Source organism: Glycine max, chromosome 20 (genome assembly GCF_000004515.6).
Source record: "Glycine max cultivar Williams 82 chromosome 20, Glycine_max_v4.0, whole genome shotgun sequence".
Taxonomy (NCBI): domain Eukaryota; kingdom Viridiplantae; phylum Streptophyta; class Magnoliopsida; order Fabales; family Fabaceae; genus Glycine; species Glycine max.
In genome coordinates this window covers 46,622,478-46,637,291 of record NC_038256.2, presented here as the reverse complement: position 1 = coordinate 46,637,291, position 14,814 = coordinate 46,622,478, and the positions used below count along the sequence as shown (strand labels likewise).

The following is a 14,814-nucleotide window of genomic DNA, read 5'->3' as shown; positions in this document are numbered from 1 at the left end:
ATTAATTCCTAAATTAAAAATACCAGGTAACAAAACTCTTATATTTGTACAAACACATATATTTCAACAATGCTTAACTACTCTTTCAGTTTATACCCAAAAAAAAAATTAGTCTTTGAGTTGTCTATAAGCTTGCAAACTAGTAGTTTAATTGGAATGTGATCTCTCGATTGATTCATGAATGTGTTTGATAAATCACTCTAATAATTTATAAGCTAAATTTATCAAACATTACCTTAAGCTCAAAGTTCAACATAGTTATTACTCAATTAATTGAAGAGATTTTGTTTCCCTTTATTAATTTGAGAACAAAATCCTCAATAACTTCTATTCTAGGACCTTTTTTTCCTTGTAAGGAGACTCCATCTTGGAAAGGAAAACTACAATTATCTATTGACCTTATCTAATTACAGTTACCTATTAGCTTTATCTACTGAAGGAGAAAGATTCCCAACAAAAAATTATGCTCCTCTATAGAAGATAGGCCAAGAATCACAAGTATGCAAAATTGAGTAATCGCTCTCATAACCCCATACTCTAAGCCTTACTTGAGCCTTGTAGATATTCCACTTTGCTCCTTCAATCGATCAAAATTTTAGCTTAGATCAAAAGTAACTCCTGTTATCATCTCGAGCTAGACAATCTCCAGCAGGACAATAACTAGTACTTGGTTATCAGAAGTGAGACCATTGCAATCATCACTTCAAAATTTTGGCTTAGATCAAAATTGATTGAGATATGTTAAATGTAAATAATGTTATCTTTGATGATAAATAATTTTTTTTATAATTAATTCATTTAAACTTATTAAATAAGTATAAAAAAAGAGCCAAAAAGTGAAAATAGAAAAGGAAACATGGAAATCCAATGAAGATTTTGACAATATGACCGGATTAATTGTGAAACATAAAAGCAAAAGACCTTAATTAAGTTGTAAAGATGAAAACAATATTTCTGTTCATATTAATCTATTGACGTAGTTATATTTGTTACATTGCAGCTTGCATTAGTTAAGTCTGTTAAACTTTTTGTGATAGAAGCAAGTTTTCATCTCTTAATAACATCATGAAAGATAAACTCTCATAAATGCCATAATGTTTTCCCTTAGTTTAAACTCGTATTTGCCCTCACGGGACATATCAAAATTGGGATTTGAAAATCGAACTTTGAAAGGTTCAAACTCCAAGGAATAAGCAGATTCAGTGTAGACAAATCTTTTTCAAGTGAATATTGTGAAGGTAATCTTCTGAATATAGTTTCTGCCTATCTTTTGGGATATATCAGGTGTGTATTAGAGCGAGGCTAGTAATACTTACTACCTGACTAGCATTTTGTTTATAAAAAGGAAAAGGAAAAGTTAAAAGGTTCATATCTCAATTAGGATGGGTGGATTGAACGAGGATGAAGTACGTTATCTAGTTTTTTTCTTTTGAAAGCAGTTTGCCTTAGTCCAAAATAACTCAAAAGTTCATTAAGGCAAAGCAAAAGGCAAAATAATCTACAACAAATTTGCATACTAAAATGAAAAAGAAAAGTCAAAAGTCTGTTGGCCATCATAAAATCATAATTCAAAGTAACCAAGGTCCTTTAAGGACATTATTATTTATTAAGACAAGACCCTGGTTACAGCCCCTTTAAATTAAATTGAGATACTGTTGGGAACCCCATGCCAGTTAGTCCACCTTTACTTGTAGGATAAAGCAAGGTGTATGGCATCTTAACTGGACCATACCGGTTTCTGAATTTCTCATCACTGTTCATTCTCAAGATCCTTTCCTCAATATCAGCAAGCTTTTTGCCAAACTTCTCAAAGGCTTGCAATGGCTCAGCATCAGATGTCCAATCTGGAGTGTCTCTCTGCCCAAGGTAGACCTCATCACTAGAATGTTTGGACAAGATTTCTACAAGTGAAATGCCAAGAACAGCCAGAAACTGTGAAGTAACTGTTTTCAGATAAGCCTTATCAGGATTTGCCATGAGTTCATCGTACTCTGGAGTTCCTTTTTCTGGGGACGACTTGGTGGGAAGCCTCCATATGGATATTGTCCAAAGTTGATTGCAGCATGGAGAGCTGAGGCAATCCATATAATAATAGTGCAAGTCTGAATCAGCTCTTCACATGTCTGCATCTTTGGCCACCAAGGTTCATCTTTCTTGTCACCATGACCCACCTCTCTTATTTCCTTCCACCAAGATTGAAGTTCAGTATCTTTCTTGATAGTGTCATCCTCCTTGTAGTAAAAGGAGCAGTAGTCCTTAACCCATGTCTTGATAGCAAACCAGATCTCTAGCCCATCGACCGCAAAAGGGTAATCCTCAATCAATAGTCGAAGGCCATACGGGGAAGTTGAGTCCTCAACAGCCACTCCTCCGAAAGAAGCAAAGATACAACAACTGATCAACAACAAAAATCCTCTCACTTATATTAATATGATACCATCCAAGTTATTCTGGTTATACTTATTTAAACTAGACAAGTTGAAATATTACATGATCTATAGAATTTATTTTAACTTGTAGTAGTTCTTAAATTTCTAGAAATTTTTTTCACAGTAAAAAAATATAATAGTTCAATATATGTCAATTTTTTTTAACAATTTTACATTGCTATTTTTTTTTACCAACATATGACATTCTGAACAATACTTGAGATTACTGGTTAAAATAAAATAATTTTATACCCGTTAATCTACCCATCCAGATATAAAAAACAAATGAATAATTAAATTAAAAATATTTTTTAAAACAAATAAGAAAATCTAAACCATTCAATTAATCTAATGGTCCAAAATGAAAAAAATTCACCAAAGTCACCCCATCCAAAGTTACTGAATCCAGGTCCGTTCTATAGTAATATTATCTACATTTTTTTTATGAACTATATTTTGTATTTCTATTCCGCCTTTTGATGTTCCCACTTCGCGATATCCCAGGGTTGGCTCTCCTTTACAATATTCTCATGTTACTTTTTCTGGAACTCTTTAATCTTTTGTTTTTACTCTTTAATCGTTAGATTTTGTTGCCTCAGTCTGATCTATTTTTTCAAAATTAAATCAAATAATTTATAAACCATCAAATCAATCTAAGAAAATAAAAAATCACTTAAACCAAAAACTGCAAAAAAAAAATTACATATTTTGTGTGATTTGATTCAATTTGAATTTATCTGTAAAAAATCGAATCAATCCAAACAAATGACTCATCATATTTATATTGATTTTTATTATGATAACTAATAATAAATATTAAATAACTTAATATTTTTCTTTTGCTTTATAATATATATTTTACTTTTATGTTAAAAAGAATATACTAATATTGTCAAAGAATAATATTAAATATTAAGTGATGTAAATTATTATTATGTTAAAAAAAAGTTGATAATAATATTTAGGTTAATCCTAAATAGAAGTAAAAGACAGCACAAGACTTGCAAAAGACAGTAATTTCACAAAGACATAAACTGTTGCAAAAAGACAAGATGAGAATAGAATATCAAGCATTCGTTTCACAAATAGATTCCGATTCCTCACACACTCTTATCTATGAAGTTACTGGATAATCTTAATGAAGCTTCTGAAAGGCTCAAAGTCTGCCTAGTCTCTTCCCGCACAAATATCCTATTTCATAACAAAGTACCCAAAGGAAAAAGGAGAAAAAAAGTCCATCCAAGGACAATATAGTGCATCCTCGTATCCATTATTTTGTTTGAACAGCCTATTCTTGGCATAAATTCTGATCCGGAGTGGTAAATGTGAAGATACTTACAAGTGTGAATAAAATCAAACCTTTCTGTGCTAAGCATAATAGAATGACCAGATTGAAATAATGCATCAACTTTTATAAATAAATTTATAACAAATTACAGGTTACACAGATTCCGAACACACTGCACATGAGCGGCTGAAATCTTTCACACACCACTATTGTATGACTTTGGTTTCATATATCTCCGATGGAGAAGAGCAAATATGATAGTCTATTAACAACTCAAGCAGTATTCAATCAGAGGAGAATGAACAGATTTTTTAAGAGGAAACCTATTGAAGCATACACTCGCCTGCAACACAGCCTCTTAATTATTTATTATCCATTAGCCTGCCAACCAACCTCTTAATCATCTGTTATCCACTTGCCACCAACCTCTCAAACATTCCAAACAAGGTAGAACTTTCAGAAAGGCTAGGAATGCCCTGCTTGCCAGTCCCACTTAAGGTCTGCAGAAAATTCGGCAAAAGCAGCTCTCGGATCACCATTTGCAACAGACCAGTAGTATTGAGCAGTTTCATTATCAACATGCATGCTTCTCTTCAAGGATTCAAGCACTTTTTTGTTGCTTTCTTCTGAGGAAATTCTGTTTGAAACATAGGTAGTCCTCCTGTCTGGTACATCATTGGGATACAAGACTGCTACTTCTCGTTTTGCATAGACATCAAGCTCAATAAAGCATCTTCTGTTAATAAGAATATCAGGATTACTAATAGGGATCAATAACCTTTCCCTTGAGTATATGCCATGGTCGCTCATCATGTTGTTCAGGCGCTTTATGTCCATTACCTGCCAAAACATAAAAAATATCATCCAATGCTGTTAACCAGCAAAAGCCATGAGAAAAATATGGAAAATATTAAGTTTAGGGGATGTATTGAATTAAGATTTTAAACGACTATTGTGACATAAAAAAATCCTGTGAATTTTAAAAGAATTTGTAAGAACGTAATGACTTTTAAATATTTTTTTAAAAGACTTTTATGATTAAAATTTTATAGTTCAGATTTAAATGGATTTACAAAATATGGATTCATAAGATTCAAAAGGACATTATGGGTTTTTAAGATTTTAAAGGACTCTGTGAATTTTTAAAAAACATTTAAAATTATTGATAAAAATCCATGAATTTTGTCCACCTAAAATTTTAAATAAAACCATCTTATACAAAGAACCATAAACATGTTACATAAAAACCAATTTTCCCTAGTATATTCACAAGCACAATAGGTTCATTCCCCTTCAATCATCAATCATGTTAATTGTATAAAAATTACATTCCCACAATAACGATCCCATCAAACAAAAAACATGCACAACAATTGTTTCAAACTTCATTTATATATTTGTGCATTTATACACAAGGCAAATTTTCACGTGCATTAAAACTATATATTTCTCATGTGAATATATCATATACGATCAATTATATCTATAAGCACCTAGTCAAGATGCCCCCAAATTCAAAGAATCGGAAAAATCTCTCATATGACACGTTCTAGGGCATGTGGACCATTGGTCGAAAGAGTAAAAAAATTATGAATGTCTACAGCTTTTAACAAAGAGACCGAGAATTATGTGTGACAAGAAAAGAAAAACATGTCAATTTGCAGGAAAAGAAAGAAAGAAAGAAAAGTCTCATGAAATCTAAAGGATTTGGATGAGATTATTTGATGTGTATTTTCTCATAAAAAGTCTCATGAAATCCATTAAAATCCATCTTAGGAAAGAATCCATCGAAGTTCGCATACTTTTGAACACCAAAAGACTTTTTTTAAGTGGTAAAAAATTTTAATTGAATACCAACAGACTTTATTGAATTTCTTAAAAAAACCTAATAGTCCTGATTGAATATCACATGACTTATTTGTATTATTCAAAAATCTTAATTAAATACCTAAAAAATTATTTACAAAATAAACAGTTTTTAAAAATCTTTTAAAATCCTGATTGAATACACCTTCCTTTATTTCTTTGCCCCAACAGATTTTACACTCTCCACCAATCTGAAATATTGATGCGTATATTTTTAAGGTAGTAATTATAAAATTCAACAAACTTATTAATTATAACAAATTTCAACTTGTAATTGGATGATCATGTAAAAACTTTTAACTGATTTTGGGTGAATAAAATGTGGTAGAATGGGGAGGTAGCCCCAATACTACTACTAGTTAGGGTGTCAATGGCATTCAAGTCTCCCAGCAAAGACCCACCTAGAGAATTCCTGTACAAATGTAGATTTACCTAGTTGCAGCTACTCGATATCAAGGGATTTCCCGGTAGTCCACCAAGCGAGATTTTAGTGGTGTCAAGGGAATCGAACCCACATCCATGGGAAGGATGAGAGTTAACTTTTTGCACCGTTAGTACATAGACAATTTTGAAAAGATTTCACAGCAAAAAAGGTCTTTGAAATAGGATTTGGCTTTCAACTTTCAAGAGATTCATACAAGTATTGATTGAAAAATTAATGGAATCATTGGTTATAATTCAGTAAATTGCGTTCCGAAAAATGCTCGTGTCACTTGAGAATAGCAAAATTCTTGAAAATACACTACCCTCACAAGTCACACACAGTAACCGTGCATTGCCGTTTCTCAATTAACAAGTGAAAACCTAGCAGCCTAGGATTACAAGAAAGGATGGGTGCATTTCACTGTGTGGAAGCTAATTAGGGACAAAAGAAAGAACAAAACTTACATACAGTTCTATAAGTGTTGTATGTGTTGTTCTCCAATCAAAAAAGGCTTGCAATAAGGGATTATGTATATTCCGAAACTCTAATTTTAAATTTTTAATTGGACAACAGCACGTACAGACTTTAATTAATAACGAAAACGATAAACCCTTACCTGAACGGAGTACTTGACGGCGAGGCTGGCGACGGTGTCGCCGCGCGTAATGCGATGGGAGATGGCGAATTTGGCGAGGGAGTTGTCTCTCCAGAAGCTTCCAGAGAGTGGGTTGCCGACGACGTCGTTCAGTTTCCAAGGTGCCACGAAGGCTCTAGTTACCATGTCCCTCTGGGAGGCCACGGAGCACCAGAGACGGCACACGCAGCTCGCACGTGCGAGATCGATGATTGGAAGGTTCTCGAAGATGAGGCGGAGGATGTCGGTGGAGGATAGCGCAGAGAAATGAGAATTCATCGGTGAGATTACAGTGCAGGAAGAAGAGGTGGAGGAGGAAGAAGAGGGGAAATTGGAATTCATGAGGTGCCTGAAAATGTCACCGTCGTCTTCGTCGCAACAACAACCCATTGGAAGTGGAGTTAAGTTACGGGAGAAAAGTAGATCTTTTAGAGGATAAACTTTCATTTTGGTCTTACAGAACGTGAGGCAATGAAAATTTTAACTTTAGTTTTCAAATATGTAAAAAACTGTGAAAAGTTGATAAGTATATGAGAATTTTTATAATGTTAAAAGAATCAATCTGATATAAGTTGTACTTTTTAGAATTAATTTAATATTAAATAGTAAAATTTAGAAATTAAATTATTTATAAGATTAATATATTTTTATATATTTCAGAATTAAATTTAAATTTTTTATCCTTTAAAAATTAATTTATCACCGCATACTAACCTGTCTGGCTATTGGGATTCTATTTCCTACCAATTCAAGATATATTTGTTGGACTTTACATATTAATGAGCGGGATTCAAATAGGTATAATTTATTGCAGAAATTTTAGAAATCTTAAAAATAAAAGAATTTAAAATAATAACTATAAGTATATGAAAAAAAATGAAAATGAATATTTAGCTTTTTTAATGATTATTTTTTCTAGAATTTAAATTATATTCTATTTTTTATGCTATTAATAAATTGATATCTTTATTTTCATCCATAATGATTAATCAATTTTTCACTTAAATCAACTCTACCAAAATCACAATCTTAGAAATCATACCAACGGGATTAATTGGTACTAAATTATTTGAACTTACTTGATGGTCTTAGTTCATATTTTAAATATGTAGATAAATTAAATACTTAAAAAATTATTGTTTACACCATAATTTTATTTCTCCATTCCACAAGAACCTTCGTTTCTTGGATATCTCTAGAAGATAGTGTCATCAAGATCAATGTAGATGGCAACAATAGAGAAAATCTAGGACCTTCTGGTTTTGGTGGTCTCTTACATGATTCTCTTGGGCATTTGATTCTTGGATACTCGGGATCATGTGGTTAAACATCTAACATTGCAGAATTACAAGCTATTCTCCACAACCTCAACTTTGTTTGGTCTAATGGTTATAAAAGAGTGTGAAACTGATTCTGTCACTGCTCTCCATTTATTATCGTAGATTGATGTCCAATTTCATCCTTTGATAGTGTTGTTTGATCAAATTAGAGTCTTTATGCATAGACAATGGTACCTGGTTCTCAAGCATGTTTTCGGGGAGGGAAACCAATGTGCCGATTGGCTAGCTAGAGAAGGTTCTTCTAATTCTGAGCAACTTCAACTCTTGTCATTTTGTCCTACTCAACTTCAGCACTGCTATTAGTTAATAATTTGAGTATTGCTTCTATTTGTCTGTTGTTGTGTTTTATTTCCCAATGATAAAAAATATTATTATAAAAGTGAGTAATTTTAACTTTATATGACAATTTATGATTGGAAAATGGTATAAAGAACACTGTATACAAATTAAATCTTGTTTCATGCTTTAATTAAATTATTAAATATTATTAATATAAAAAATATTTATATGGCTTCAAAATACAAACTTTTTAGGTGAGATATTAACATTGTGTCTATTTTAGAGAAGAGAAATAATTTGAAAAAATAAAAAAATAAATTTATGTGTTATGTTGTTTGGTTTAAGAAATATAGTAGAAATAATAAAATTGTTTGGTATCAATAAAATAAGGATGAAAGAATTAAATATACACACAAAAATATCATTGTGTCTTTATTATAGTATTATTGATGTTGGAATACAAGTTGAGTTGAAGTTCCACATCTAGTAGAAATAAAAAAGTTTAGTATCATATAAGTAAAAAAAAGATTCATAAATCTAAGTTTTAAGATGTTGAGTTAAAGTGTGATGTCGAATTTATTTGTTAATGGTGGTAATTTTTTGTTTGAAACAATCAATTTTTGTCATTCAAATTGATTTTTGCGTGGGGCAATAAGCGAGGTTCAAATACAATACACATACACAAAATATGAATTTGTATGGGAGAGAGGCTAACCCAAATGCAAAAAGTAAAGGCAAGGTTAAACATGGCATTTCACCCAAAATTTCCTTACCTATCTACCCCCGTCAACCACACTGAAGATAGAAATTTATTTTATGGGTCCCACAGCTTTGAAACTTAACTCTCTTGTACCAAACCCACAAATCACATTGTCGTCTCTATTCTCGCGTTTCCCTCGTCAATATCAAACAGAGCGTAAGACACGTGGTACCATCAATAACACGTATACAAGGATGGCAATAAGACAAGATAATATACCTAATATCTATTTAATACTTATTAAGGGAGTATTCATGAAATTTATGAATATTCACATATATCTATGAATATTTATTAAAATATTAAAACTAAAATAAATATTTTTGAAATGCTATATATTTATACTAAAAAAAATTATAACAACTTATTTATATATAATTAGAGGTATTTAATTACACAAGGCTTAATGTTCCCTTCTTTACTCCCTTGAGTGTCCTCCGAGATTTAGTATGGGGAGTTTTTGACAAACACTCCTTTTGGTCCAGTTTGATTAGTTCATCCTAGTAATGCTTGAAGGCCTTGGTCTACTAGTCTTGCTTGACTAACTTGAAATGGCACTGGTTCATTTCCTACTTTTGATACTAGTGTACTACCAGCCAGTGGACGGATCCAAAGCGGAGCAAGGGGGGCCTTGGTCTCCTCTCCCTTGGATCCTTTATCTATATATAAGAAAATAAAAGAAACAAGAAAAAAATACTAATAATGAAAAATATATAAGTGTTCATGTAGAATAATGGTCGAATACTTCTTCTTATGGAGGGATTCTTTGTTTTTATTCATCCTCTATTATCTTGAATAAGATTTGCTTGAAATAGAATACAGGTAAAAAAACACTCAAATACTTAAATAAAATTTCAGCTTTGAACAAATATTATAATAAAGATGTGTAAAAATGAACAATGATTTTTACTTGGGATTTTATCTTATTTATACAAATATTTTTGGGTCTTGGCAGGCAAATTATCATTTAGGTAATCTTTTTCTAAGAGTTTAAACAATCTAAACTTTCGGACTTAATCTAATCGTTTGTTAATCTCGTGATAATGACGAGACGAGGTTTAGAAGGGTATTCCATCGAGTGAATTGTAGGATCGGGATCATTCTCTTAATGGCCAAATACTTCCTAATATGCGGTAAGCAATCAAGGTCTTAAATTTATTGTTCTCCCTTAGTCAAATACCTACTTGATATAATAAGAAAAATATATTTTTTAAGTTGATATATGCTTAATTTTCTTCTAGTAGTATATCATATATCTAATTTTACACATAAAATTATTAAAAGTTAGATATTTAAACAGTTGTGTAAAAAAAAATTCGACCAAATACACTTTTGAATCCCTTTGTGCTACCAGCACCAGTTGGTTGAGTACTTTCTTTGGCTTTCTCTAAAAATACATATAAACATTTATTGTATAATTCTCACAGTATTTCATATCATAACATTAACATGAATACAATTGTAAACAAAATAGTATATCAAAGCATAACATAACAGGGAATAAATTACTTTATGAGCTCAAGTAGTTGGATTGATAGTTCGACTTTTGCAACCTTATTTTGCATCCGTTTTGGTCATTCAATACACCTTTATGAATTATTAATTTTTTTTAGAATTAGATCCTCGTTCACCTTTCTTATTCTTATTGTTTTTTTTTCTTCCTAGGCATAGGCAGTGTTTATTTTCTGAAAATAATTTTAATTTTAAATTTTTAAGATTTATAAAATATATATCAAGAAAAAAGTACTCCATGTGCTAACGCATTTTTATTTATTTTTTTAAAATAAAAATGTTGATGTGTTATTTTTAATTTTGGATATATTTATAAAAATATTTTTAAATTTTAAACAAATATATTTTCGCTCATGTTTTTTTTTTTATAAATAAAAACAAAAACACTCAAAATCAAACTCCATCTAAGTTTTCTTTTATATTGGATTGGGAGCATTATTCATATTCTACAAAAGGTCACATGTCTTGTACATTAATTAGACTAATGCCATAGCTATAACACAACTCATAAGTCTGCCTTGAGTAACATTAATACTTGTAGATCTTAAAAAAAATCCATACTTGTAATCTTAGCGTTATCTCCTTTAAAAGATGTGGCAATAATTGTATGCCTACATGGCATCTCCTTTAAAGGACACTCTCAAACTACTTGAACAATTTCATTAGTTTAAAGAATATTTAGGAGAGAGGATGGCATTCATGAACAACAGTTTATTCAAATTTTATAAAAGCAGCGGCTAAAATGACAGATCTCTTTATAATACGAAAGTTTACTCAGAAAAAGGAGGGTGTGACGGTATTATAGAATAGGTGATGATTATGGACCGCAAACATCCTGGAAATGTTTCACAAACACTGAAAATAAGAGAGTTTTTTGCAATGAACAAAGAATAGTTGGCATTGAATTTCCTCTAAAAAAAGAGTTGGCATTGAATTGTGATTTTCCTTGAATGAAATGAATGGGAAAAAAAATGCTATGGACATTAAAGAGAAATCCTCACACAACCTGAAACCACCAAAAAGGAAAAACCACAAGAGCACAGCACAGTTATGGACATCAAGAATGGACATGGTGACTAAAAAATACAACAAAGTGACAAAGTAGCCAGAGAGCATAGCACTATTAATGTGTTATTAAATTCCTCAAGCAGGGTATTGCACTGATGATAGCGGGCGCTGTTTGAGTCCACTTACAAACCCATCATTTTTCTGTACAGTTTTCCTGGTCCTTAATGGTGAGAGTGATACTAATCTGGATGCTATTCTTGAAGGAGAGAAAGATCGACGGAATTTGGATGCAGTGGAAGTGGATCTCTTGGGAGGACTTCTGCTCAACCTTGCAGGTTTTGTTGGTGAAATAGACACAGTTGGTGGACTTTTTTTGATCTGGACTTGAAATTTGGAAGCTGAAGATGGAGACTTGATCAAAAACTTGTGTGGTGTTCCACCCCTATTTCTTGTTATGACAGGAGACCTGGTCTTGCTAAACTGTTGTGGCCCTGATGGCGAAGATGGAGACTTGATCAAAAACTTGTGTGATGTTGTTCCTCTATTTCTTGTTATGATAGGTGACCTTGTCTTGCAAAACTGTTGCTGTGAAGAGGAATGAGTGGAGAGGAACAAAGGGTTGGGGAATAGTACTGTTTTTCTAGTCCATGGCCTATTTCTTGGAGACACCCTATTTGCCATATACCTGTTCCTTTCTTTATCAAATTCTCTAACCTTAGGAGGAGAAACCTTGAAGTTGATTCTGGAACGAGCCCTTTGAAGTGATGGGGAACCATCGTTCTGTGCTTTGGTTTGCTTCTCTTTCTTCCTTCTGGCCCTGAGTTGTGTGTTTTCAAGTTCTACTTTTTTGTTGCTGCGTTGAGACATTGGAGTTTTTGGATCCTCTGGGTCAGTTTTCTTACCAACTGCTGAGACTATTTCTCTGGCAAACTGACTTGCCTGCAAAATTTCTCCAACAGTTTCGCCTACAAGCATTGCAGGCAATGACATTCTCTTCCATTCACCTGCATAAGTGTTCACAAGGATCAGATTAAGTCAAAGGAATGCCAATTAATTATTACCCATGTTGTCCATGACCATGTCCTAGTAAAAATTTCTTTGCAAAGTGAATAGAGAGAAACAAACAAAACCTGTGTTTGCTGGAAACTTCCCCACAGGAGATCTCCTTGAGGCACCATTCTTGATCCTTCATAATGGCAAGAATACACAAACAATTAGAGTTTACAATTTGCAACAACAAATAGCAAAAAGTTTACGAATAAACAATGCATGCACTATCATTCAATTACACTATCTGTCATGTATAACAAGTTTGTTTGCATTTGTAATTACTACTTTAAAAGTTACATAAAAAATTACTTCTAATCAGTTGAGTATATAATCTTTACGCAAACAGTGCATAGAAATTAAAAGTCACATCAAATATTATTTCTGATCAGTTGAAAATATTAAAAAAAAAAAGTTGAACCCACAGTTTATGGAAATTAAACTCAAACTTTAAAGCAAAAATATGATGATCATGAACTGAAATTGAAATAGAATCTAAAGCAGAAGCAGACCTGAGTGATTCTTGCTTGCACCTGAGACTGGTTCTGAGATAGCCTCTGGTGCTGCGAGGGCTGAGAGTCACCCCTGACACCACCTTGGTTCCACCAGTCACAGTGTACTGAAGTTCCTGCAGCCGAGCCACGCACTGATCCACCTTCAAACACCCACAACAATTCACTCACAAAGATTCAAAATTTAAATGTTTCATCAGGGAAGGTAAACTGGCATTAAACGTGGATTACCTTGTTGAGTGTTTCTTTAATCAGAACAGGGTTGAGAGCAGCCAACAGCTTCTTCTGCTTTGGTGGGGTTCTCGCAACCATCTTTAGAATATCCTCCGAGGAATGAAAACAAACACACACGATGTGGGTCTCAAGAATTTCAATCACTCACTCTAACGATCTCTATAACTTGTACCTAGTGCCCACCCACCCAACCAAAGATTGGATATGAACTCTCTCTCTCTCTACGACGAAGACACGGTCTGGTCCCTTAACCTTTTGCTTTTTGTTGCAGAGTTTAGCTCCTAAGTGTTGATGTTGAACAAACACGAACTCTGTGTAACGGTTTGTTTTTTCCAACGGTCGACTAAGTCTATCCATGTCTTTCACTCTATCCTAAGGAAGCTAATTCAACGCCAACGGCTATATGCCAGCCTTTTTTTTTCCCCATTTTGCTTGGGCCCCGGGTTGATTACGTGGGAATGTTTCCATTAGTCAATAAAGTTTTCGAACAAAATGTTATGTTATAAAGCTGACTATAGTTTAAAAGTTGCTTTCCTTTCGATAAAATTTAAGTAATATATACATTTTTTAGAAAAAAGTATACAAGGCTATCTCAACTATTAGTGTTAATAAATAAACTTTAAAATGTACCAAAGTTGGATGAGTTTTTCATTTACTTAAAATGTCGGCCTCGACCCAAGAGGAAGTGCGATAGAAACTCAGGATCATTAATGGATTCGAGTACCATTCTGATCGCCTCTTTCATGATCTTTTCTATAGGTAGAACTACTGTAAGTGGTCTAAACTTCAACCCTTCTTTCTTTCTTCATATTGTAAAGGGGAGCAAAGCCCATTTTTCTCCCTCTATTCATTGATAGATCAAGGCCCCCTGCCGTCCAAAGATTTTTAATTTTGATATGCTGCTAGTGGAAAATTAATTACATTGTCAATTAATTAAAAATAATTTCAATTTTTTTTAAATGACTTATAAACTAATTATTTCAAAAAGTAATAATTAAAATATAACTATATAATAATTTATGATTGAAATATAATATAAAAAACTTTAAATTTTGAATATGACTCTAAGTGTATTTTAAATAAATTCGAAGCTAGAAATTAGTTTATTTCAATTAAATTCGAAGTTAAAATTGAAGGGTGTTTGACCTTTAGCCAACTGATTTTCTGTGCAATTGAAGGCCTACATCATAGGGCATTTTCCTTTAAACTTATGTGGGCTTTTCAACATTTTTCTTCTTTTTTGAGTTGTGACAGCCATCTATTCAAGGGAATTGTTTTGTGCATCCAACACTTTTTCATTTTTCTCAAAATTATTTCTAACAAATTTATGGATTTGTAATATGTAAACTTGTGAATTCATAGTTCGCAAGCTTACGGATTGACAATCATGTTATTAATATAATGTTTTAACTTAAGCTAATAGTTCAATTATGTTATAAAATAATTAATGTCGTTATATATAACACTAAAATTTCTAATGT

At 32.3% G+C, this 14,814-nt stretch overlaps 3 protein-coding genes across 3 annotated transcripts; all 3 read right to left on the bottom strand.

Annotated features, from left to right (window-relative positions):
- Positions 1-1,497: 1,497 nt before the first annotated feature.
- LOC102669992 (linoleate 9S-lipoxygenase 6) lies at positions 1,498-4,121 on the bottom strand. The gene is made up of 2 exons (XM_041013579.1): positions 4,111-4,121; positions 1,498-2,394 (listed from the first exon to the last, which is right to left on the bottom strand). The coding sequence occupies exons 1-2, from the start codon at positions 4,119-4,121 to the stop codon at positions 1,950-1,952; spliced, it is 456 nt and encodes a 151-aa protein (XP_040869513.1). The 3' UTR covers positions 1,498-1,949.
- Positions 3,821-7,136, bottom strand: LOC100783874 (F-box protein At1g55000). Its single transcript, XM_003556461.5, has 2 exons — positions 6,624-7,136; positions 3,821-4,557 (listed from the first exon to the last, which is right to left on the bottom strand). Exons 1-2 carry the CDS (start codon positions 7,086-7,088, stop codon positions 4,183-4,185), a joined length of 840 nt encoding a protein of 279 aa, XP_003556509.2. The 5' UTR covers positions 7,089-7,136; the 3' UTR covers positions 3,821-4,182.
- A 4,237-nt stretch (positions 7,137-11,373) lies between these two features.
- On the bottom strand, positions 11,374-13,707 carry LOC100789005 (microtubule-binding protein TANGLED). Its single transcript, XM_006606452.3, has 4 exons — positions 13,331-13,707; positions 13,100-13,242; positions 12,671-12,726; positions 11,374-12,544 (listed from the first exon to the last, which is right to left on the bottom strand). Exons 1-4 carry the CDS (start codon positions 13,409-13,411, stop codon positions 11,676-11,678), a joined length of 1,149 nt encoding a protein of 382 aa, XP_006606515.1. The 5' UTR covers positions 13,412-13,707; the 3' UTR covers positions 11,374-11,675.
- Between the last annotated feature and the right edge of the window lie 1,107 nt (positions 13,708-14,814).